A 23470-nucleotide genomic window follows, 5' to 3' on the forward strand; every position below is an offset into this window, starting at 1 on the left:
CTGCTCAGATTTTCTAGCCTGATTTCTTAGAAGTTTAAATGACTAAGTCTGAGCTGTTTTTTCAGGCAGTGATGAGTCAAAAAAAAATCACTTCTTGACAGGAAGACAGGCCTCCCGGGTCAGCCCACCAGTTGATGTAGCTCACTGCCACTCTACAGAAACTGGTGGATACATGCTCGTTTACCCTGCTGGGAGACCTGGCCTGGAATCTGTTCAAGTCTTGTTTGCCATAAATTTTCAGCTGGAGACAGCTGTGCCACCCACGATGAGTCAACTGCACTCAAAGGCAGTCACCTTGCCTTTAGAGGGAGGTGTACGGTCAGGCCAGAACGCCCTTCCTGTGCCTAGAGGACAGGACGGGGAACAGCATCACAGCTTGGATAAACCCAGGGGCAAATAGGACTAATGAAGTGCCCCACGTACTACCTGAACTTTGCACTCACCCAGGAATTTGCCGGCAAATTACCAGCAGATCATTGAAAAGGAACAAGTAGATTTCTCTGAAGAGTTTCTTGGTGCGAAGCGTTCGTGATGTCTTTGGACCATTCATTTGCTGCAGTTCCCCTTGCTTCAGCAGCCAGCGGGAGTGAGAGATGATGGGCACAGACTAGAAGTGAGGAGAAGACAAAGATTAGGAGAGCAGCAAAAACCCATGGGCTTACGCAGTCAAGACATTAGAAGCAACAAGAGATGCAAAAGGAAGGGTGGTGAGCTCCCATCACCACAACGTGCACTGCAGAGGATGAAGCAGAGCTGCACAGAGGGCACTGTGCTCTGCCATCCACACCGCAGCCTGGCACGGTGTAACAGAGCTCAGACAGGGATGCAGCAGGGGCCCGAGAACAAACAAACACTTGAGGATGATGATGCTGGAGTACCACGTGCTGGATTTAAACACCAGGCTATGCCCTGCACAGCCTGATCTGTCCCGGGGAGATCCCATGGCTCATCACCTGGGCTGAGCCTTTCTGGCCAGGGAAATTGACTTTCAAAAACATGTATTTGGATTTTCAGCTACAAAAAAACCCAGGGTAAACAGGTTCTCACTGGTTGGGCCTGTCCCAGCCAGGAGGAGATACTGTTCTCACAGCCACAACAGCACTTCTGCTCGAGTTTTACCACGCGTCGTGCTGAAAACAAGAAGCCCAACAAAGCACATCTTATAGGAACACTACGCTTCCAGAGAAATGACTGAAATATTGGAAAATATCTGGGTAACCGCTACTCCTTCCACCTTCGCTCCCTCCCTGTGTTCGTCACACGTACAGTGGCACAGTCTTTCTTTCCACACTCTTGCACTCTTTTCACAAGCGGAGCCCTGCGTGTGCCAGTGCCCAAGGCAGACCTGCTCCAGGGATGAACCAGCTCCTGCCTGTCACTACAGCCTCACCTTTACAAGAGATGAAGGCAGCCTTGTAGCTAGTGCTATCCTCTGGACTGTGGTCTAGCCCTGACACACTAGTAAACTGCTCTGGAAAAATCAAGTTCTTGGGTGCCCAGTGTGACTTTCTAAATAAATGGTCTCAAATTTTTTTGCTTCAGTTGTTCAGGTACGTAAAAAGGTTGCTGAGAAACTAAATATGCTCCTTAATGTTTGTGAAGCAGACAGATCTGAGACGCATCTCCATAGCACTCAAAAAAAGAACTGGCAACTTTATACTCAGCACTGGAGTTTCATGGCATATATTAAATGAGATCTGGTCAGACACCCCTAAATATTGATTCAGTCGTTCCCTGAGTAGAGTCAAAATAGATCATCAGCAGGTAATTAGAGACTGTGCACAATGCATAAACACAGGGATGAATTAAAATGATGGGACAGTCTTCATTTTGGTATTTTACAGCTTTAAAGTGTTTTGCTTTGTAGCTTTCATCTTCCTTTAATGTCATTTGTAATGTAAAATAATAGCTGAAAGCTGACCTGCATTTTGAAGAAAGGTGAGAGGGAAGAGCCAGAACTGAATGCTGGAGCAGGAGCCACCCACTGCGCACGGGCAGTTCGATGCCAGCATGTCACATCTGTGTACACGCACAACACACTGGCCTCAGCGCTGCCCCTGCCCTCAGCAGCATGTGTGCACAGAGACCACACGCACGGATGCAGTGCCTGCAGCAGCAGCATCCCTTTCAAAGGCTTTGGAGGGGGACGGCGTGGACCAGGCCACCAATGAACACTCACTAAAAGGAGCACAACTAGGTTACTACTGCCACGTATGTGCGCACAACACCTGGATGCTGTTGGTTCGCTGTCTGCAAAGGCTTACCAGCCTATGCTCATACCTTGATCTTGAATTCCAATTTCTTCTGGATGCTGATCATCTGCTCTGTTCGGCTCATCTTCCTGACACCTTCATTACATGCTTTCACCACCTGGGAAAAAGAAAATAAAGATTTGCCTCCACTGGCCTTAAGCAGGTAAGCGATGATGGTCAGCACAGAAAGGCCTGACGGTGACAGGGTAAGTGCCCAGGAATTGACCAAGCCAAGCTCTTCTATCAGCACTGTATTTGCATGAAAGAGAGAAGGGGGGAAAAAACCCCACCAAAACCCCCTAAAAACCAACCAAAAAACCACCAAAAAATCCCAAACACCCAGAAGATATTATAGCTGGAAGTTGACTATCAGAGAACATGTTAGATGGCTGCATTCAGTTACTGAACCAGACGGTATGAAGCAATACTCCTGGTTGCACAGCAAAGGGAACAGCTCATTTTCCACATCCTGACACACCATGTATCTCATCTTCCTTGTCCCCAACACTTGAAATGAGGTACATGCGCAGTACCATCTTCAAGAAGAGAACAAAGCCAAAGATCTTCATTTCAAAGATGCAAATGCTGTGGTTCTGCCAAGTAGCACCAGATGCCAAGGCTATGAAATATCCCAGGGAAAAAGACATTCATCATACACAGCCCAGCTGTGTTCTGAGCACAAACTTTTAACTGAAAAACCACAACCAACGTGCAGGCACTACCCTATTACTGAGACCTTAACCTAGATGCCACTGCCTGTTTCATAAGGAGCAACTCTCTTGAGAACTGGCTAGGTAGAAAAATTACGTTGGAGAACAAGCTCCACTTTATGCTTTGTTTCTGCTTACTCAAAATCCACCAGAATATCAGTAATTGAAGCCATTATCAGCTCTTACCTCTGAAATAGGATACCTACAGAGAAAATAAGCACCAGATGATCTCTGTTGTGATGCCTGTACCCAGCTGGACATTAGGCATCTAAATTTAAATGCTTGCAGATAAGTAACCATGCAAAGACAGTTAGGAAATTGATCATGTGAGTCACTGACATCTGAATACAAAAAGAGCATTTTTCCATCAGCAGTTGTAGTCATCTGCATACTACAGGAACAGACTTCCTCAGGCTTTTGACCAATGGAAAAACAACTGGCTAACAGGTACAGCATGAGGGATTCTGCAAATACTAACTAATGCAGAACATTCTTCATTGCTAAGGTCTTTGTCTTCATCCCTAGTGATCTCCAAAGCATACGCTTCGATTGACTAGTTCAGGGCAAATCCAAGAGCCCATTTTGTTCCAGTATTTCAGTCAGAAGCTGCAACCGTATCCTCAGGCTGACGTTCTAGCACAGTTTTTTAACTTCAGATGCTTATACTGAACTGCAGGATTCAAGGGATGTTCCAAGCTTCTGATGGAGAAGGGTTCAAAACACTCTGTCCCAGACCATTCAGATATGTAGCCTGGAGGTGGGATTGCCCTGTCTGACCGTGTCAGGAACAGCCCAGATGGAAAACATCCCAATGCCTTCCTGGATTTTTGTACACAGCAATAACTTGCACAGCTGAACACCACACCTACCTACCAGCTTCAGGGAAGAGGGCTAAAAGCAGGCTTGAGTACTTCATTAAGAAACTGTTATTCTAAGTCAGAGGAAGAAGTGTGCTGTATTGGAGGAAACCTGACACAGTTGTACTCTGCCGCCTGTTGCAGCTAATTACATCTCTCAGTGGGATCCATCACCTTCAGGTATCTGCAAAAACAATTTGTGTTCTTGAAGACCCCAAGGGAAAACATTCTCTGCCCTTTCCTACAGTGGAAACATACACATCTGTTGGTAGCAAGGGATTCCTCATCACTGTCATCTAAGTGCTGCTACATTTGTCCATCTTTGAGAGCAAGGAAGACTTCAGAAAAAAAAGTTACTCTTGAAACATAGTGACAGGATTCAAAGCGACAGCTCCAGGAGCAAATGTAGTTTTTACATCTTTTTTTTTTTTTTTCCAGGGGAAAAATCAGCACAATGGTTTAATCTTAATGGCCTTCAGTTAGCTTATTCAAACTTACTGTTTCCAGTTCTTTATGTGCGTCCAGGGCAGTGGTTTCCCTGTCAGACTTCTCTTCCACTTTCTTCAAAATATTCTGCAGGGGAGGAAAGGTTGTGTTAACTGTGATCCCAACCTGACAGCATCGAGAGGTCTTTGCTAGCCTCCGAGTTATTTCTGGCCATCAGCCTAATTACAGGATAGGTGACAGAGTACAGAGACTCTCATCTCTTAGTTCCTCTTTCTCATTAAAACCTGTTCCTATCTGACCTTATATCTAAAAGAAATATAGCAAGCAGACTCTTATTTTATAAAGATAAATGAATAAATAAAAATAGCTAGAGCTGGCACTAACAGACAGCGTTATTGGTAATCCCAGTGGGATAAGACCATTTGGGACTGAGCTGTGTCCTCATCCCTAGAAGCATGTCCTCCAGCAGCGTTTAGACAAGCTGGCAAAGCACAGGAGGAAGACGGGTGAGGGTCTGGTGCAAGCCACCATGATGTAGGGTATTATACATGGAACATTTCCATGTACTGCAGCTGTTCCGCACTGTGCATCAGCATCCTAACCATCAGGCAGGTGGGTTAATGGACTGTTGCTACCCCTTCTAGCAGCTCAACAAAGTTCCTCCTCAACTCTTTTGCTCAGTAAAAGCTATCTGGCAAATTCAACACTAATTTGGGGGTGGTGTCTGAGTGACTGAAATCTTTTTTTCCATAGGTGTTGAGAGCGTCTAACTCCGTGTAAAGGCTTCATGCAGCTCTAGGGTTGATCGTGGCTGTACCTAAGCCTCATTCACAAAGGGAAATTTCAGGAGTGATCCAGAAGACCTGTGGGAGACAGAGAAGAGCCAAACTCTACCTGCACCAGCAGTTTGAGCCGAGTGATCCTTTGAAACGGCAGAATTAGGAAGGAAGAAAAGGACAGGCCTTTGCACTTGGGATCCAGCTCCAGCTGTGAGATCAGTTCCCGGAAAGCTGGCTTCTCCTGGCTGAGAGAGGAGAGAGACAGAGAGAAGGTGAGGGCTTTGAGTGCTACCCTGTCTGAGACTCTGGTATATGACCGGTGGCCCAAAAGCAGCTTAGTCCCAGAGACAGCATCTGCCTGGCCTCTCCCAACAAGAGAGAAGAGGGGAGGAGGGGACTGAATGCTTCCAGGTGTATTTTAGTTTAAATCTAGAACTATTTATAGTGTTGGGGGAGGGAAAAAATAGACTTTTAATGTACAAGCCATGGTAGTGTTCACATGTGTTAGCACATCTAGCTCAGCAGCATACGCTGCGTGCGTAGGTGTGTGTGAATGGGGTGTGTGTCCAAGTAGATGAGTCAGAGGCATAATTATATATTTTTACACAGTTGGAACTCTGTGACAAGGTGAAATTCACACAGCCGTAAGAACAAGACAAGCCACAAAACAGCTCAAGCTTGGCTACTCCTGGCTGCTTGGCCAGAGGATGGAAATCATTATCTCGCCTGAGAAGGGCACGGGTCGTGCCCAGGCTTTCCCTGATGGTGGCTGCAGCAGATGAGGGCATTGCTGGGCCATGGACACAGCTGCACAGAGCAGCCTCACAAGCCCTGGCTGCCATAGTCAAAGAAAACGCTTCCTGGCAACGGCGGGGCCCTGAGGAAGACTTCCACTGCTGGCGTCCTGGCTAGCAAAACAGCATGGATGTGAAGGGATTGCTAACTGTGCAAAACCTGTCTTTGCGGTGTGTGACTCGCATCATCCAAGAGAAGCCATTGTAAGTGTTTCTCCCTGCTGCAGCAGGTACATGTGTGACCCACCAGAGCCACAGCAGAACGGACCTGCGTACATCTGAGGAACGGCCAAACGGGGAGGAACTGTGACACACCTCAGGCTTCGAGTTCAGCAGAGTGCTGCATAATTCTTGTGCTAGCTAGGAGGCTGTGGAAGGGGGGGGTCTGTTCTTTTCAATTTGGTTTATGCTCTCCCGCAGACAGAAAAAATGCTGCCCTCTAAATTCATATCTAGGAATACCTCTATCTCCAACAGGTCCTTTTCAAGCTCAAGTAATCCAGCCTATTGCTGCTTTGCTTCTGAGTGTTTAGCTAATGGCTCTTGGCAAACTGTTTATATTCTGCAGCTATATTGCTCACCTCTGACTGAAGGAAACCCTGCGGTACCCTCCTTTTGGAGAGAACAGTTGGCCAAGCTCAACAGAGGCCCCTTAAAGTGGTTATTTTTTTGCCTCAAAAGCTGGAGAGCAGAGAAAGGAAAAGATTAGGGCTTGTTACGCTCCCCTGAACCAGCTGCTGCTGGGGCGGGGGGAAGGGGGCCGGGGCGGGGGGCAGAATGCAGTGCAGTGTGTGCAATGGGCTGTCCTGAAAGAATCCAGGATGTTGTAACTAAATAAAAATTAATTCTTCTGCTCAAAGACAAGCTTGTAGGGCACTCTGTTTTGAGCTGGTGTAAGAGGATTCCTACCGGACCAAAAGACTTGCTAAACTTGAAAAATACTGCAAAAATATCTGGGATTATATATCCTCAGGCCTAGGTAACATCTGTGTGTGTAATACCAGAATGTGAAGAAAATAGTTTTGGGGGTTTTTTTTTCAAGAAAATTTTGTTGTTCTGAAAAAAAAAAAAAATTCTCAACTTTGGGAAGGTTGAAGACGATTTTGGGAAGGCCGAATGCCTTGCTGAGAAGCTCGGGAAAAGCAGTAGCTGTTCTTGTCATCAGAGATCTATCTGTATCATAGTTTCGGCCTTTCAATCTCTTGCTTCTACTTGCAGTTTAAAAATGCATACATTTCACAAGCGTGTGTCCCCATGTACACCATAAATATTTCCCACAGTTGGGAACTGTTGTCTCTGAACTTACTTGGTAAGTTATCTGTTACTATATCACCCCACCCTTACTATAAAGCCTTTTAATTGCATTTTCTTTTTATAGGTGCAGTGAAAAATCAGTTAAGTGGGAAAGCCTGTGAGAAATTAATCCCCTTCTCATAAATATCAAAATTACAACTAAATCCATGGCCTATACAATTTTGCAAAATAATTTAGCATCAAGCATTGGAACTCACAGAAGCTGCTTGTAAGCTCTCTCCTGGTAGGTCTGGTTGGAGACGTAGGTGATGTACACAGAGAAGTGATTAATCGTATGCTGGTAGACAATATCGCATACATCTGAGATCACAATATTCTCCTCCACCCGTTGCTCAAGGTCCAGCAGGAAGCTAGATAAGAAACCCGGTGCTCATATTAATTCTGACATGTCTGTCCCAGGTAATTCCCAGAAGAAGCCCTTGGGGTTCAAAGCAATGAATGTGTCTACAGGCTCTTTGAAAAGACAGTGGATAACAGACTGCCCCTACTCAGCTCCTCCATCACTCTACAAATGAGGTTAGCTAAAGCGATGCCATTCAGCTGGACAAAAATCCAGCAGCAGTTATCTTACCGCTCGCTAACAGCCATGACATCCAGGACATTGGAGAAGAGGATATGTGCCTCAGACTGGTGTAAGATCTTTTTCAGACGTTCGTTCTCCATGAAGTGAGACACCAGCAGATTCAGACTCTTGTAATATGAGGCTTCGGAAGTAACCAGTTCAAACATGGCCTGGAGGAGAATCCCAAAGATGGAAATCAGCAGGTACCTTCTAATTCTATAGAGGCACACATAACGTTAATGAGAACATCTGTGCTGCACAGAGCAGCATAATGTTAATGAGAACATCTGTGCGGACCTTGCACCCACCCTCCGGGCCCAGAGTACAGGGAGAGGTAAGCTAGCAATGGCATTTGCCATGTTACACAGGATAGTGACTTGAAAGGGGACAATTTCCTCCTTCAAGCATCAGCCCTGGCTCCTTCTGACTCTCTCTTGTTTGACCACATTTCCTTCCACTGAACCTCTCCAGCAGAATCATCTCTTTTTCTCATTATATATAAGCAGTCGGATTTTGTGCACATGCACACATAAGAGCACTTCATGGGCTCCTTCCTTCCTTCCTTCCTTGTGTCACTCAGTCTTGACCTAACTCCAACCCCCTGCTGATCATGACAGCGCTGGCTTGTTGCTCTGCTCATTGTGGCTTACTGTGCTACCCAGGAGGGTCTCCTTGCACTATCTACACTCTCTTAGAAAAGTGTAGGGTCTGGGATGTACAGCACCCAGCACACTGCAGTCCCACTGTGCAACATGTGCTTCTTGGGGTAGAGCTCATACAAATACACAGCTGTGGTGCTCCAAGCCCCTGTGTCTTCCCTGACCCAAAGGAAACAGAGCTGTGACTGTCTAAGTGAGGCTCCCGGGTCAATCCTGGCCATACACTTTGCTGACCCAATTCACCACGGACTAGGACAAGACACAGTCGTCCCCAACTATTACCATAAGTCATAAATAATCTCCAAATTTCAGTCCTTGCCTCTCCTGTTAGAAGAGAAAACTCTGGAGCAAGATCTGGCTTCCTCAGGCAAAGGCAAAGAAAGGCAAACTAATGGTTTGGTTCAGAGATAAATCGTAAGTTAACGAGATGATCATGTAAAACTTTCTGCCCACAGCAGGTGCTGCAGGGACAGTGCCCTATTACCACACAGAGCTCACTCTCCAGGCACGTGTTTGTTGTCTTTGCTCAGAGGTAGATAAAAAAGGTGATTATTTACACAACTGCTGAATCTGTTAGTTTAAGTAAGATTGACGATTCTCACAAGGGCTTCAACATGGTGAAAAATCATTAGATCCATCAGACATCTCTTGATGAAAGTGTGTCTTGGGCTCCTTTTCCTGGGGCTGGCCCATGCTGCCACTACTGAAAGAGTAACCTTTCGGTAGCTCAGTGAAAGTCTCACTTCATATGAGAAAAATATCTTCCAAATTAGCTGGGGGTCTGTCTTGTGGCTTGGTTGTTCTTCTTTGTGTTTTTTAATTTTTTTTTTCTTTTTAAAGAAATTATTTGAAACTCTTCACTGATCAGTTTTTGGCCTTTTCCTGGAAATATCGCTATACATCATAAGAAGAACCTGATGTACAGAGATCTGGGTTGTTTTCCTGACACTGTGCTGTGGTCCAAGATCTGGGAGGATGGGCAGAGCAAGGAGGGACTGTTACTCAATCCAGAGCTGCTAAAATATCAGTTGAAGTGACGTTTCAGCTCTTTGTGGAGTTGGTAGCCTAGGAAATATTCCCAGTGGACAGTTAAGTCAAACAGGTGGTCCTTTTCCTGCACCAGAGAAGGTTGTGACTGCGCCATCCCCAGAAGGGAGACAGAGCAAAGTAGAAATGAATGTACTTGGTCGGTGTATGTGGAACAGCTGGTGTTTAAGGAATAAGAGGATGTTTTCTTTTTCCAAGGCCAGATTCTCAATGAGAAAAGTGGAGGGAGTATCAGTTTGGCTTCTCCCAGCAGCTTCACCAGGGCACCTGGTGAACCTGAGAGAGACCCTATTGCTCTCTCTGCATGACCGGCTAGGTCCTAAATGCACCTCTTACAGCTTTAACTGTACTCTTTAATTTGATAAACAAGAGGAAGAGTGGAAATAGGTAAAGATACAACAGAGAATAAGACAGGGTGTGCTGGGACCGCCTGTCCCTTCCAGATATCCTGGGGATTCATAGCACCAGTCATTTTGCACTGCAGCTTTCCAGACACTCCAAGTCAGGATTTTTCTTCTGCCGGGTTTGATTGCAGGATGGCCATGAGAGCCAAGATCAAGACCTGCCAGTTTGTCTGAGGGTTTAAAGGTGGTGGTAACTTGCTTCACCTAGAAGGTTGCTTCCTGATCTGCAGAAGCCCCTCTGCCTGTGTTTGGAGAAACGAATTTGTGCATGTTTGCTGTTCACCATAGTGGGGGGTGCTAGACCTGCATAGGCAATGCAGAGTGCAAGCCATACTAAAAAAATAATGAAATCCATAGGGAAAATATCAATGCACAGGGTTCTGATTTAAAGGAGATGCTAAGAAAGTAAAGAACATCTCTACTGATCAGGACAAGCTTCTGGAAGCATTCACAGTGTGCGTAAGGCACAAGTTTCTTAATTTATTTTGGAGATCCAGCTGGTCCTCTGCAGACCAAAAGTACCTACTCCAAACAGCTGCTTCCCTTTTGAACGGTAAGTATGAGCTGCAAACCTCCTAAACTGCCATCAAACATCCAACCATGCGATGCGATGATATGATCTCTGTAGAATAACTGAACTTTGCTAGCTCTAAGCAGTTACTAGGAGAAAAAAAAAAAAAAGCATGAGCTTATTGTCTCAGAATTGCAAAAAGAACTAGAAAAAATTTGAACTAAATGTCAATTGATGTAATACTATCTTCCTGAGTCTACAAATAGTCTGAAACTGTCTCTTGGAAACATGACCAACACTGTTCCATCAGTCCTCTGGGTCATTAACTTCATGAAATCTCATAGTCACGTAAAAGCTATACTAATTGTTCTAATTGCTGATGTTTTGGCAGAGAGACTGAGAAAGGAAAAGTAAAGCCTAAAGAAGAAGGAAATGTAGAAGATAAAAAAGGACAAAAATTAAGAGTCACTAAAGAGAAGAGTAAGTAATCCTACAGGCTAAATTCCTGTTGAGACAATGTGGTATTTTATTGTATAGATTGGAAATATCTGTTCCCAAGGGCCCTGCTTTTCATGTAAACCATCAGGTAAGAAGGAGGAGTTCCGGTCTAGCCTAGGAAGGATGTTGTTCTGATCTGATGCCATGGCACTGGCTGTGACCAGCTCTCAGACCTGGTTGCCTTCACAGGGCCAGTCTGACATCCACCTGCTAGAAGTGCAGGAAGTCCAGCATGAGAGGTCTCTGGAGGCTTGAAACACAAGGTTTGGTCAAAGAAGGAAAGGAAGTTAAATATTTTCTGGACATTTTTGTGAAAATGGAACAAGAGAGAAAGACTGCCTACCTGTCAAACGGTCCACACAGAGACCATGTCACCAGTGTGCACAACCAGGTTCAAGTCTTTCTTTTGCTTGAGCAAAGAATATTTTCAGAGCAGCAGCTCCCTGATCTAAATTCACACCACGACACATGGTGCAGATTAGTCTGTGTCTGCCCCTTCTTCTAACACCAAAGTGACCTGAATCCAAGTAATCCCTGGCAAAAACTTTATCAAAGCTCATACATCTCAGCAAAAATGGTTCAGTTCAAAGACTGAGAATACTTTGCTAAGCTATTTTTATTAGTAAATTGTTTTGGGCAAGTTCCACTCAGCTCAGAATCTCCTAAAACATAGAAGATTAATATAGTGTAGGAAAATTAATACAGTTAGCAAACAGAAAAGGACAAAATGAATAAACTATACAGTAAATAAACCAAGGACCATCTGAAAGGTGGAGAACTGAACTGGGAAAGAGGAATAAACCTGAGCCACAACACAAAAAGGCCATACCAATATCTAATTTAAGGTTCATGCTGAAAGAAGTTTCACTAATTAAATGTTTCTTCTAATCTCTGGATCACTACCTCTTCAGAGCCTAGTACCTTGGTGATAGAATTTGTTTTAACCGAAATCACATGTAATACAGGGAGTCTGTTTTCTCTTTAGTCACTTGTTCTTCCTGCTACATACATGTTGCCTGTCATTTCCTCCACACTGACTCCATGTCAAAACCAAAACAGCATTTCTTCTGGCTTGTTCTTCTAATATCATTACAGTTTCTAGACAGTTAAAAGAAAGCCCTTGGTGATTCATGTTTTGCTGTGTTTGATGCTCAACAGATGTCTGGATAATTAAAACTACCCTATCAATGACTTAGTCATTTCTGCTAATTATTCCAGTAGCATAATTTTCATATTTCCTGATCTCTGTGGTCTGTAACATGTCTTTTGCTTTTTCTTTTGTTCTTCCTTTTTCTGCATTTGCACCCACATTTTTGGTGACACTTCCAGTTGTTGTTTTACATCTTGCTACTCTCACGTTTGCTTCGGATGAAAGACTGGTGTGACAGAGGCCATTGCTGTCTGAATTCTGTTTGAGTTCCCAGGGCTAATGGGCCATGCTGCAACTTTTTTTTTTTTTTCTGAAAATGCTGGGGGGTGGATGTGGTTTTTTTTGGTTTTGTGTGGGGTTTTTTTTCCTTCCTGAAACTCCATTTTCTAGTTCATTTTTTTCCCAATGGGAACAATGACAAATTGCCTTTCATGACATTTTTCAAACATCCATTGCTCTTGCAGTCAAGTTTCTTGTTTTGATGTTTGAAAAACACCTGTGTCTTATTTTTTATCTTGTATTGATAACCTGCTTAGACATTTTTCCACCATCACCAATAACAAAGACCAGATTCCTCCTCTTGTTCTTGTCTCTTCCATTTTGCAGATTACTGCAAATGAGCAACTTTTTCTCTGTTTAAGCCCTGCTATGGTGGTGTTCCCTTCCTTACCTGTGAACAGCGGTGTTTGCTTCAACTTTCTTTCTGTTTGTGTACTCGTATTCCTCCCTGTGGTCTAAAGAACACTCTTGTTCTGCCTTTCCTGGCTGAAGAGCTGCAAGCTCTTCTAGTTCCTGTGTTTACCACAGCCTTGAAGATAAAATAGGTCAGAAAAGTACGATTTTGTCCTTAAGTCGTTTACTCTAGAATTTCTGCTGCCCTGTATTTCAGGTAAATTCCTCCAATTCTCCTTCATGAAGCTGAACGCTTTACATTCACTTAATCGAGCCCTCATGTACAGCTCACACTCCCAATTCATATCAAACGTGAGTACCGTTCCAGCACTGCAGGAGCAAGCAGTGCTTGCTTACAGCAAGGCTGAATTTAACATCATCTTTTTAATTGCCTTGGTGTTTTCTCCAGTTCTTCTTGTTTTCTGTCCTTGACTCTCCTCACAAAGCAAATTATCTACTTTATCTATTCAATGTTCAGCCAATTTCACAGCTTTCTGGCTTTGAGCAATTTTATAATCTCTTACTGTGCTAATCCCAGAACAAACAGGAAGAAAATTTCAGCTCTGATAAACTAACATCAGGGGGAAGCACAACACTTCTTTAAGGCAACACTGTCCCATCTCCATCTGCTTTATTTCTCTTGTTATTTAAGCAAAGAGAAGAAAATTCAGCACACTTAATGTTGGGGTTTAGCAGCACAGACTTTTTTTTTTCCTTAAAACACCTACAGGTAATGAATGTAACTCAACAGAAATGGCAGGTTTGGAAATCTATAATGCAAACTTTTAAGCAAATGTTTCTCTGTAAAAGACTCTTCATTTTGAGGCAGAAAGAAAAAGAAAAGCTTGTAATTTTTCAGATGCCAGATTGTGTTTGTAATGCTGGCAGTTAGAAGTACCGTGTTTTGCCAGGTAAACAGAACAAATCTGATATGGAAATAACCAGTGCAGAAGATGAACATGGAAAAGCAACAAATCGTTTTAGTCACCTTCAGCCATAACCCTGCCACACTTATGCTTGCCAGCCCAAGCTACCCTGTATAAACACTGGTCCCTTCCACTAATGAGTGTAAGTAGCACAGCCCTGCAGCTCACAAGATGAGGCTTTCCAATATAACAGTGAAGGTACAGCCTTGGCCAGGACGGGGGGGGCACCGGGGATTCATAAATGTTCATTGTGCAAATCCAAGTAAACTTAGGGGGAACTGCTCACACCCTGAGATGTTCTTCAGCACTTTGGGTACAATCTCATGAGCCACGGCTGAACAGATACGCTGTCACAACAGTCTCACCAGAAGCAATCCTGGCGCAGGAGTATAGTAGGGCTCAGAGGATTGAGCCCTTGAAGGCCCATTGCTCATATTACAACATACACCACACACTAAAAACTGCTTGTTCTTCTCCACTGCTGGCTACAAATGCAGTGCTATGCATTGACAAAGAGCCTTCACGCTCCTCGTGCTATCCAAAATAGCAACTAGATGTAAATTGTTGTGCGACTGATGTTTTCATTAATTGCAGTGGTTACCTCCATCTACTCGTTTCACCATTTGATGCAGCCCTACAAATTAACAGTGTATGACTCTTAAACAGTGATGTCACTGAACTGTATGGCTAAAATGCAAATATATCTCATTTTTTTTATGTATTGCATAAGGCTCCAAGTAACACCATTTACAAATACATTTACAATCTCCATTTCTTCCTTTTCCGTTAGTGCCATCATATTTAAAACAGTTAACAGTTGAATTCCTCTAAGATTTCTAGTGGAAAGTATATATCCTGCTATTAACTTCAGAAGGGGATTAATATGCACTGGGAACCAAAAGCTCTATTGTAGGAGCCTTTTCATTATCCCTCCCTTCCTTTGTGAATTGCTCCTCACACTGAATCAGAAAAGGAAAAAGACCTTATTTTTTGCTACAGAAATGTCCAGCAGCAAAACCATATAGAACAACACCTGTAGTTTCAAAAAAAGAGTGGTGCTAACCAGTGCAACACAGAAAAGTACTCCGCAGGGCAAGGCTTGTCTGTGACTGCTAAGCAGCTTATCGTTTTCAAATCTCTATCATTTAACTTAATTCACTCTCACTCTTTTAAGCAGCAATCCAGTTAAGAGACACTCCACCTTCCCCCATTACCTCCTGCAGCTTGATCTCATCTGGCTGGAGGATGCTGAGGACCCCGCTGCTCCGGATCTCAGGAAGATCCTGCCATAAGTTGAACCTGGAGTTGGAGTTCCTCAGCAAACTGATCTGTGGTGGAGCTTTGTTTTCGGTTGTACTTGTAGGTTCTGCTTCAGATGGGGTTTCCTCACTGGGTGAACTCTCCTCAGGGTCTGTCTGTGAATCCTGTAGTCGTCTGGTTTCAATCTCCTGGCGTGTCGACTTATCTCGATATTCCTGATATAAGAGCCCTAGGAGGCAACATTAATAGGTCTGAGAGGTTACAGCTGCACAGAAGACTAGAAATGTATTGTGGGAAAGGGTATTTTTTTACATTAGTTCACCTCGGCAGAGGTGAGAGAGATCCCTTCCTTGCTGAGCGAAAAAGCCAATTACAGCATTCCTATTTCAGCCAGAAGTGGAAACTATAAATGGAAGGCCATTTCTAAATCTAAAGTGTTGTCAACAATCTGCTCTCACAAAACATTTAGTAACACAGTCAGATGAATCCATGATGAATCGGAAGACATAAAAGCAGTGGTTTATTTGCCAGGCATTTAAATGTTTCTCTTAAACCTTGATTTTCTCTGCAATATTATTATGTTACCAGTTATATAGATTGATAGGTATGCATAAGCGTGTGTCTGGAAAAGTAATACTGCATACATTTAAACTACTTTAAAGGAGCAATTTGATGGCCATGAAAAATCCTTAAAGAGAAAACACTGAGCTGCTGTTAAGGCATTGGACAGGTGATGCATTGGGACAACAAGCTATGGTTACTAGTTTGTTTTGGTATTGTCTTCATGGTTAGCCTTGGACATGTTGCTTAATTTCCTTCTGTTTTTCTTCTCAGTTTTTATGATGATTGGAGATACGACATTAACATTCAAAAGGTACCTGAATGCCACAGCACTAAAGAAGAGGTTCTGAATTCACACCATCTTGCGGCACATCAGTCACATGAGGCATCTTCTGAGTTTCAGTGACTAACTTCAGGAGCAGACAAAATTGCACAGAATTTGCCCCCACCCCTGACTTCAACTGACGGCACAAAAAAGGTAGGAATCCTGAAATTCCTTGGACATCTTTAGAAAATCCTTTGTTTCTCCTAGGGCTTTCTAACTGTCCCATTTCTCTTTCTGAGCCATCTGTAGGACCCAGAATATTAATTGCTTGAATATAAAATGTAATTTAGAAGATACGAAAAGACAAGAGAGCATGAGCCTGCTCTGATTCACTCTCCTCACTCAAATCGAAGGAGCGCAATTTACATTATCTCCCTTGGTTTATACTTGAATTGCAAAGTGTAACATGAATAAATACAGAGAAAAGTCCTTGATGTTAAAAAACCCACATATTTTGTCTGAATCATTAGGGGTTAAAATCTATCTGGTCACATGGATTCATGATATTGGATCTCAGAAGCTGATTCTGTGTGTAATAAGGTGAGAGACAACTGGGTCAGGAGTTTGTCTAGGGAGGGCAGAAACGTAGACGTTACTGCCTCTTAAATCTCTGGGCTAGTTTTTATGAGGCTCCGTACCAGTCACTGTTAAACTGTATCAGAAACATGCTGAGGAAAAGCGCAGGCACAAGGACAGCATTACCACAGTCTGTGAGTGTATCCTGTTATCTGTTCTCCCTGGAAAGATGTTCAATACTGGATTAAAATAGCAAGAAGGGTAGCTGTGCCTAGGAAACCATACAGTCTTCTGTTAGCTTCCTACACGATAACCAAAGAGAGGAGACTTCCCTTGAAGTTTTGCATGCTGCTGCTACTTATATAATTTCTCTCTGCATCAACTAGGCTTATATGGCTTTCCTAAGCATTTCTGCCTGTTATTCAGCATCAGCGAGGGTGCTGAGGATGTAGTGGGGTGGAAAGGCTCCTTCAGGAATGGAGCGGAGAGCGTGCTAAATTGGAGCTGCTTTCAGTGGTACTCATCTGTAAGCTCAGCCTGTGCTTGAAGGCTCTGGTGCGGTAGGGCACTGGGTACTTTGTGCCCCACCGAACTGCGCACCAGAGAGTAGGACAGGCTGGGAAGTAACACCCTGCAGCAGTGTGGGCAGTGCTTGACTCGAGGGAAAACATGCTGGGAAACTGAAGCATAATTTATTTTACTCATATGGGAGATAATTATACTTGAAGTGTCTGATTGCACAGCCATGTTGTGCTGGTGGGTCTGCCCTGCAAGTCAGAGGCAATTAAGGATATTTTGTGTAAGGGGGATTTAGTATTCCTTCTGCAGATCTGGAGAACAGCCTTTTAAAAAAGTTCCTCAAGACAAATTTCCTCCTTGCTTTTAAGAAAATAAAATCCAGACAATGAAACTTGATTTTGTTTCCAGGTTCCCTGTCTGGCCAACCAAACGGGTAAGACCTACGGAGCCTTCAGTGGCAGGCAAAGGCAAATACGGACACGGGGAGAGATCTGATTGACTAAAGGCATCTACCAGCAGAACTTGTTCGGAAATGACAGCAAGGTAACTCATTTTAAGGAGGGAGCTGAAGTGAGACTGGCTGAAGCTCTACCACAGACAGCAATATGGGGAGGAAGCAGAAAGGTGATACCAGCAGACAGACAAAAGACAGGTAGATGTTTAGGCAGAAGATGGGTAGGAAGAAACAGAAGGTTGTGCTAGCAAGGATAAAAGATTTTCTCGCTATCTTGGTGTAAGAGGTCCATCCATATTTTGGAAAAGAGGTTACAATGGGTAGAGCAAAGGCTTAGATGAGGCAGAGAAGCCATGCAAAAGCCTACTCCAGATGAAGCAGGAGATGGTCACAGCACAGGACGGGGGGCATAACAGATGCAAAGTCAGGGAACAGGGGTTTGATGTGTTGAAAGGAGAGCAATACATCTGGGAACTGACTGAATGTGTAGAGAGAAGCCAAGATCAGTAGTTGAATGTGACTCAGAAGATACGATGATTTAGTAAACGCTTACATTTAGTAAATTAAGAAGTACAAAATGTCAGAGACCTGTATGAGCTCCATTCATTGCTTCATGTCCCAACTGTCCCTACTGTGACCTGGCTAAAGGTTAACCGTGTGGTCAGAGCATGGGGTTTGTGTCGCCTGTTAACTTATGTGGTTAAGGCTGATCTTCCTAAGAGATGTTTACACAGTTTTTATAGCACGTAATAGACTTTTCCCTTTGTGTTTATTCCATTTAATTTTCCTGTCACAGACTCCCTCCCCAGCTTTCTTAAAAACTGGGAGGGGAATTGAAAAACCAGTTACTAATTGTGGAAAACGCTCGCCTGAGAGAGTTCTCAGTGCTCTTAAAGTAAACGTTATTACATTGAAAGCTATGTAAAATCTCAGGAGGTCCAGAGACGTTTTCTCTGAAACTCTCTGCTCCACTTTCAGGCAAAAAGTCCATTAATGCTTCAAAGGCAGGAGGGAGGGATGGGAGCGAGTGTGCTCCAGCCATTTGAAATGACCTTTCTGTTGGGGATTAGCGTAGCGTCTCTGGTTGTCCAAACCCTGTCTCCTCCATCAAGGTGCAACAGACCTACTTGCAGTTACACTGACATGTGAGGAGCTATCGCATGGCTTCCCTCAGTTATACAGCACATCAAAATATATATGAATATAGCAACTGGGTTGTTTTGAAGTCCTGCTGGTTTTAGTATTTTTATCATGCCTCTTAGCGGCACAGGCCCAGTAAACTGACAATGAATTGACACATCTGCCTTGGGACGTTAGTACCTACATGGCCAAAAGCAAGTAACAGATCTGGCAACATGCATGCAAATTGTTCACTGCTTTCCTCCAGAAGGCCCTGAACTCAGCTGTTTTGTCTGACAGATGCTGGCAGGCTGCTGGTTTCACACCAGCCTCTTTCCCCAGCACTGTCCTAGTGGCGTCAGGCACCCCAAGAATCAGCCCTCACCCGCACAACCTGACACCGAATTGCAGCCATTCTCCTCTCCCTGAGACAGCATGAGAAGCCTCCTCGTTCCTGCTAAGGAGGTTTGCCTTGCTGCTCGTGGGAGTTATCTATCCGATTTTCCCATGCAAAAGGCTACATTCCTGCCCTCTAGATTTAAGTATCTTGCAGTTTCATTTCCTGAAATTGAACAGAACTGTTTAAAAATGAAGTTTCTATATTCCCATCATAAAACCAGCCTCAGGATGGGGGTTAAGTTTGCGCTTGCCCAAATCTCGCTGAGGAATGTCACAATTCAGTTGTGGGAAACCAAGAAACAAGCTGTGAAGGTCCTCTCCGCATCCCACAAAAAAATTTCAAAAATACCACAAGAGCAAAAGTATAACAGTCATCTTCTCCACAGACACTCAGATAACCTCAATTCTGCCTTTATAGAGACCACAAATGATAAAATAACTTACTCCTCCATTGCAAATTCTACACCAGTGGCTGTTAGAAATACACGCTGACTGCAGTACATATAGCTAACATCCAACAGGATAGTTTGACCCAGTACTTTCATCTTATACTTTAGTCTTACGCCTTTTTGAGTATGCAAAATCAGATTTCAGCAGAAAGTTGGCTGTAGCCTTAACGATCAAGTGCTTTGTATGGATGGAGGTAAAGCTGCTCAGCGACAGCATTAAATCTCCTGCCAGGCACCATGCAAACCTGATGCCCCTAAAGACAGCAAAAAGCCACCTCTGAGGCCATAGTTATTATATTTTACACCGACAGCAAGAGGTTTTCCCAGCAAAGACAGAGAGTTGGGTTCCCGCAACACAACCGCCTTACCCCTGCCAGAGGCTCCCTCCTGCCATGTACCGCTTGGGTTTAGATAGGGGTTTCGTTCGCTAAATGCTGCTGGTTTGGGGGGTTTACAGGGACGGGAGACGGCGGCTCGGCTCGGGTGAGGGGCCCGGCCCGCCGCGGCGGCACCTCTAGGGGCTGCTGTGCTGCCGCGAGTGCGGGGAACGGGAAAAGCGGCGAAGTTGTGGGAGAACGCGGCCGCCGGACACTCCGGCCGGATCCGACCGCCGCGGGGGGTGGGGGGGGACCGAGGTGGGGGATCGCTCCTTACCGATGTGCTCGATGAGGTTCCTCCAGGAATCGGCCGTCATAGGGTGGGCGGGCGGCGGCGCCTCGGCGGTGGCGGGGCTCTCCTCAGCGGCCGCGGGGGGCTCCCTGTGGGAGGTGGAGGCACCCTCAGCCGCGGTGGGGCAGCGGCGCGGCGCCCCCCTCAGCCCCTGCGTGCGGCCCCTCGCGCGCCCCCCCCCCCCCCCCGCAGTATCCACACACACACACACCCCCCCTGCTCACCTGCCGGGCTGTCCCGCCGAGCCGTCCTGGTCGAGGGCGCAGGCGGCGCTGAGTGCCGCGGCCAGCAGCTCCATGGCCGGCGGCGGCAGGCGGCTGCCGAGGAGCTCCGGCGGCGGCAGCGGCGGCGGCGGCAGCGGCGCGGGGCTGGGGGAGCCCGGGCGGTTGCCACGGTAACGGGGGTAGGAAGGCAGCAGCCTGCGCGGGAGGGAGAGGGGAGCTGTAGCCGCCCCCGGGGCACCCCCGCAGCCCCCCGAGAGCCTCTTAGCCTCCAAACCCCCTCAGAGCCTCCCCTCAGGCTCCGCGTCAGGCGTTCCTAGGGGTTCTCCTCCCAGATCCCCTTAGAGCCTTCCCAAATCTCCTCAGAACCCTCTTGGGCTCTCCCCTCAAAATCCCCACAGAGCCTCCCCTCAGAGCCCCCTCAGGCATCCCCGCAGATTCTCCTCACAGAGCCCCCTCAGAGCCTCCCCTCGGGCTCTCACAAGCCTTTCGCAGCCCCTCTCTGCGTTCCCAGATCTCCGAGCCCCCACAGAGCTCCGCCAAGTCACCGCGGAGCCCCCTCAGCCTTCCCCAAATCGCTCCCGAGACCCCTCAGAGCCCGTTAGAGTTCCCCAACCCCGCTCCCACAGAAACCCCGCAGCCCCTTCGGTGTCCCCCAAACTCGACCCTCGGAGCTCCCACCCTACCCCTGAGTCCCCCCAGAGCCACTCAGAACCCCCCTGAAGACCCTTTCAGAGCCTCCAAAATCCTTTCCTAGCCCCCACAGACCCCTCAGGTTCCCTCTCTCAGAGTCCCCGACCCCCTGCAGCCCCCCACCCCGTGCCCAGCACCCCTGCCCGCAGAGACCTCCTCAGCCCCCCCAGCTCCCCTCCAGCGCTCCAACGCAGATCCCTCCTCCACCAGGAGGCTGACTCCCTCCTCCCCAAGGGCCCCCCCAAAAGGCAGCAATCCCTGCCCCACAAGCCCCCCACCTTCATAGGCACCCCTACCTCCATCCCCCCTGCTCTCCTGCAGAGAGGCTCCTTCCTCAGATGCAGGGAAGCCCCTTCTCCATCCCGTCCCTCCCCAGCAAGGCACCCTCCCCCAGCAAGCACCCACACACCCCATCCCAGCCCATGCACCAGCCCGGGCCCCAGACCCTCTTCTCCATGCACAGCCACCCCACAGCGGGAGGGGGGGGTCCAGCCCTGGCACTGACCTCTTTTCCCTCAGACCAGGGGCACAGCGCTGCCCCCCATCCCCTGCACCTCTCTGCCTATGTGCGGCTGGCACCGGCTTTGAGGGAGAAAAGGAGGTGGGAGAGGGGGGCTCTCCTGAACTGCTTCCAGATCTGGTGCATATGGTGCGTTTCTTCTCTGGGAATGAAACCCTGAGATGGAGGAATGTCACTGGGAAACTCGGTCTAATCCCTCCTGCCAGGAACTGCGCCCCTGATTACCCCACAGGATTGACCGCTATCCTCCTCTCCTCCTCCGGCAGGGCTTTGCACCCGCTTGGTCATTTCCCTAGTCTCTCCTTCCTTAGCGTCGCTACTTCCATAATGATATATTGTCTCATTTAGGCAGTAAGTATCTTAGTACTATACTATATCTGTCTTCATTCAGGTAATTGTTTTTCCGCCTCAAGGATAAATCCTCTTGAGCTCCAGAGAACAGTTACACCCTCAGATCAGTTCGAGTGCTTGCGGACAGGTTGGGTGCAGCTCTTCCCTACCCGTTAGTAACCCTCAGCACAAAAACGTCATCTGCACCACATTGCAATTGAGGAGTTAACAGTCAGCAAACGCTCAGCTATTCCTTGTGTTTGCTTTCTCCCTGTTGCATAAATAACTGGTTTTTTCTGTACGTGATAACGTAATTTATGCAACAACATAAAATCCGTGTGTTTGTATGTGTAAAATGGTTTCCTTTTTATCATTTTTATATTGTATTTGCTAAATGATGTATCAGGATAGCTTCCAATCGATACATGACTGTACATTCAGAAAAATTCCTTCAGCTTATGTGAACTAGATCTCGATCTGGCACACTGGAGATCTCGATCCTTAAGTCATTAAGAGACAGAACGGGTGAGAAAAACAGCTGGAAGTGTCATTGAGGACTCAGAGAAGACTATTAGTCCAGTCCAGGTCCAGTCCTGGGCTGGGAGGTCAGAAGGACCAGACAATTGATGGGAAAAATCAGGGTGAGGGTGACAGCTGGAGCTCTTAGAGAGAAGGAGGAAGAGGAGGACAGCCTGACAGCTGGGGCTGTATGGAGGGAGATTGTCATAGGGTAGATGGTCAATATGGGATGAAGGTGGGTTATCAGTCATTAAACACTGGGGCTGGGGGGGTTTGGGGAGACAGGTGAGCGAGGGGGCAGTCAAAACCTTGTAGAAGGGATAAAGCAGCAGAGACTATCTGAAGCTCTGCCTAACGACTGACATTTTGATGGCTTGCTGCCAGGGCAAGAATATTGTGAAGGGTTTTAGTGACTGGGTGGGATGCTAAAAAGCTTCTTTCTTAGAAAAGGGGAGGGAGCATGTTAACTGTACTGAGCTTCTTCATTGTCTTGAATTCTGGAAAAGCAGGGATGCCCTTTACTGTTTTCTAAAGGGAAGGACCAAGAGCAGTGGGGAGTTCTCCCTAGTATGCAAAAGGAAGTCAGTGCATGAGGTCTTCCTGACACTGCTAGATTGAATATATATCTAAATACAACTTTTGGGTGTATTTACTAGAAAAAACAAATCTTTCCAAAACATGCATTAAGAGTTTAATAGATTCTAACCCCCCATATTGCTTCACTCTCAAGAGTTAAATCTGTTGCAAATTGATATTTCTTTTTACAAAAAACGTCTGGGTCATGGTATGAAAAACATTCAAAAATAGAAAGCATCTTTTCAGGATCCCATAACTGTCTGGTGATTTGATCCTGCCTGTCTTCCTTTTTTTTCCAAATTTTCCAAAATAATTTCACTTTTGGTCTGAGATGAAAACTTGAAAAATGTCGCTAAAAGTAATAATGATAATAAAAATGTTGGGAGCTATGAAGAGGTGAGAACACCAGCTGAGAGTGAAATGCCCCCTGTGGCCATGGGAAGCCACAGCTTGTATTTTTGTGTCTCGGAGATCTGTTCCACTGTATTGCAATGACTAATAGTCTACTTTTCCTTCCTTTAGAACTTTTTTCTTTTTTTAATTGTAATTTGGTCTTTCAAAAATGTTGCTTTTTCTTCCTTTCCAGGCTTATTCTCATACTTCATGTTGACATACAGAGAATGTCCGTAAACAGAACAAGTGCCTGAGAAATACTTTTTCTCCCAAGTGAGGTGACAGAGTGTTCCCAGCACTCTGGGACCACAGTAAAAAATGATATTTAGCAAGAAGGAGATATTTTTGTCCTGCAAAAATTTCCCG

At 45.7% G+C, this 23470-nt stretch overlaps 1 protein-coding gene across 4 annotated transcripts in view; it reads right to left on the reverse strand.

The window, feature by feature from the left end:
• Positions 1–23470, reverse strand: part of NGEF (neuronal guanine nucleotide exchange factor) — a 52661-nt gene that overhangs the window by 7266 nt on the left and 21925 nt on the right. Inside the window, exons 1-10 of one of the 4 annotated variants that reach the window (XM_054835784.1) lie at positions 21272–21736; positions 20077–20271; positions 19838–19941; positions 14796–15070; positions 7724–7884; positions 7350–7502; positions 5161–5290; positions 4318–4392; positions 2281–2370; positions 444–607 (exon numbers count right to left, since the gene is read on the reverse strand). In XM_054835784.1, coding sequence (XP_054691759.1) covers positions 444–607; positions 2281–2370; positions 4318–4392; positions 5161–5290; positions 7350–7502; positions 7724–7884; positions 14796–15070; positions 19838–19941; positions 20077–20150 — 1226 coding nt within the window. In that variant the 5' untranslated portion in view covers positions 20151–20271; positions 21272–21736. Of the gene's footprint in view, positions 1–443; positions 608–2280; positions 2371–4317; positions 4393–5160; positions 5291–7349; positions 7503–7723; positions 7885–14795; positions 15071–19837; positions 19942–20076; positions 20272–20919; positions 20978–21062; positions 21136–21271; positions 21737–23470 lie in introns of those variants that run through there. The other 3 variants (XM_054835785.1, XM_054835783.1, XM_054835782.1) reach the window with 3 other exon arrangements.

The sequence above is a fragment of the Grus americana genome, chromosome 9 (assembly GCF_028858705.1).
Source record: "Grus americana isolate bGruAme1 chromosome 9, bGruAme1.mat, whole genome shotgun sequence".
Classification (NCBI taxonomy): domain Eukaryota; kingdom Metazoa; phylum Chordata; class Aves; order Gruiformes; family Gruidae; genus Grus; species Grus americana.